The sequence below is a fragment of the Augochlora pura genome, unplaced genomic scaffold (genome assembly GCF_028453695.1).
Source record: "Augochlora pura isolate Apur16 unplaced genomic scaffold, APUR_v2.2.1 APUR_unplaced_4794, whole genome shotgun sequence".
Classification (NCBI taxonomy): domain Eukaryota; kingdom Metazoa; phylum Arthropoda; class Insecta; order Hymenoptera; family Halictidae; genus Augochlora; species Augochlora pura.
In genome coordinates, this window is record NW_027585189.1 from 1 (window position 1) to 1,786 (window position 1,786).

Here is a 1,786-nt window from a genome sequence, read left to right on the forward strand (position 1 = left end):
ACTCTGCAGCAAGCGGCAAAGGCCAATCAGTGCCCTTCTATCATACCAAAGTGCAATTCTCGAGGAAACCCCCACAAACGGCAGAAACGCCCACACCCCCAGACGAATCCCGAGTTCGACGATCGAACGATTCGTCAGACTCTCTTCTTCAAAACCTTCAAGGAGACACATCGGTCTCAATACTTCGGCGCACCGCTAACATACGAACGAAAATCTCACAAGGAGACTCCGGGAACACACGAACAATAACTTAAATCTATCTAGGTAGTTCCTCGTTAAATCGTCAAACTACCGTGCCGCGTCGAGTGCCGTATACTCTATACAAGAAAACTTCGCGCCTTACAACCGCGAAGCCGAGTCACTTTCGGACGACACCGCGCGCACCTAAACATATGGTCCTTCGAGCCGGATACGCGATCTGTGAGGTTACAGTGCTCGCGTATAAACTGAGTGACACTTTCGGTACATAAACAGTGCACACATCGAAAACACTCAGTCAAGTTCTGTGTGCATCATCCCACGTTCGAGCGGTGCCAGCCAACATCGACGGTCACCCGAAGGAAGTCCGGCAGCCGTCCGATTCAAAGCGGAGACGTGGAACATTAGAATCAACAGCAGCCCGCCGCTCAAGGACAACGAAATCCAGGCAAGGTAGGCTCGTAATTTAGATTGCCAATCTCCCAAATTCCTCCCATCGTGTAAATCCCAACGCTTCGAAATGGGAAACTCGAGCGAAGACGCGAAAAGTCGGGAACTAAAATCAAGGCGGCGATACCTCAAAGGCCAAATCACTCACATCGGTAACTGGCTGGGAACGTACACCGATTCCAGCCACGAACGCTTTAAATTATGGACCCGTATCGAACGGTTACGCAGTCTATATGAGGCCTATATCGGCAGTCGTTTCGAGCTGAATGTGGAGGGTGATACTGAAGAAGACGAGGCCGAACTGGAGACTATCACGGAGAACTACGACAATGTTCTGGCCACCGCGGGCGTATTGTTAGAACAACTCGAGGCGCGTGCGACATCAGCGTCACCCGAACCCATCAATTCGCCGTCCCCATCGTCAACGTACGCAGTGTCGGTCAACTTACCGAAGATTGACCTACCACGGTTCGATGGTCAGATTGAGACATGGGTAACGTTCAAGGACGCATTTCACACACTAATCCATACGCAACCGGGATTAAGTAATATCCAGAAGTTGCAGTACCTTCGCGCATCATTGTCCGGAAGAGCCGCCGCCGCGATCCAGTCCTTTAGTATCACGGAAAGCAATTACGAAGCTGCATGGAAACATCTGTCGGAAATTTACGACAACAAACGGGTACTCGTTTTGCGACATGCCACACTGCTGTTCGAAACCCCCGCGATGCCAGACGACTCGTCTGAATCAATTAGCGACTTAACGAACCACGTCCAGTCAAACCTCCGCTCGCTTGAAGCCCTCGGTCGATCGTCAGATTTTAAGAACGATATAATGGTCAGTATAATAATCGCGAAAATGGGGACAGAAACACTGAAAGCGTGGGAACGCACCTTGACGGACACAGAGGTGCCCAAACTCGACGACCTGATCCGCTTTCTACATAACGCGGCCCACCAATCCGGGAATTACAGCGCACGCAACCAATGCTCGACGCGAGAAAACGAGACCGTTGGTCGAATGCGAGCGCATCCGACGGGCAAGCAGTTCGGTTATCCGCGTACGCGAGCTCGACCGCCAAAACAGCAGGCCTACGTCACCAGGTCGTCGCAGAACTATTCGACCCCACCACCGTCT

The 1,786-nt window shown here is 51.8% G+C and overlaps 1 protein-coding gene across 1 annotated transcript; it reads left to right on the plus strand.

The window, feature by feature from the left end:
- Positions 1-474: 474 nt before the first annotated feature.
- LOC144477881 (uncharacterized) lies at positions 475-1,330 on the plus strand (the record flags this gene model as incomplete). The annotated part of the gene is made up of 2 exons (XM_078195613.1): positions 475-651; positions 901-1,330. Coding segments are annotated over 2 exons (607 nt in total), but the record flags the coding sequence as incomplete, so codon positions are not given.
- Between the last annotated feature and the right edge of the window lie 456 nt (positions 1,331-1,786).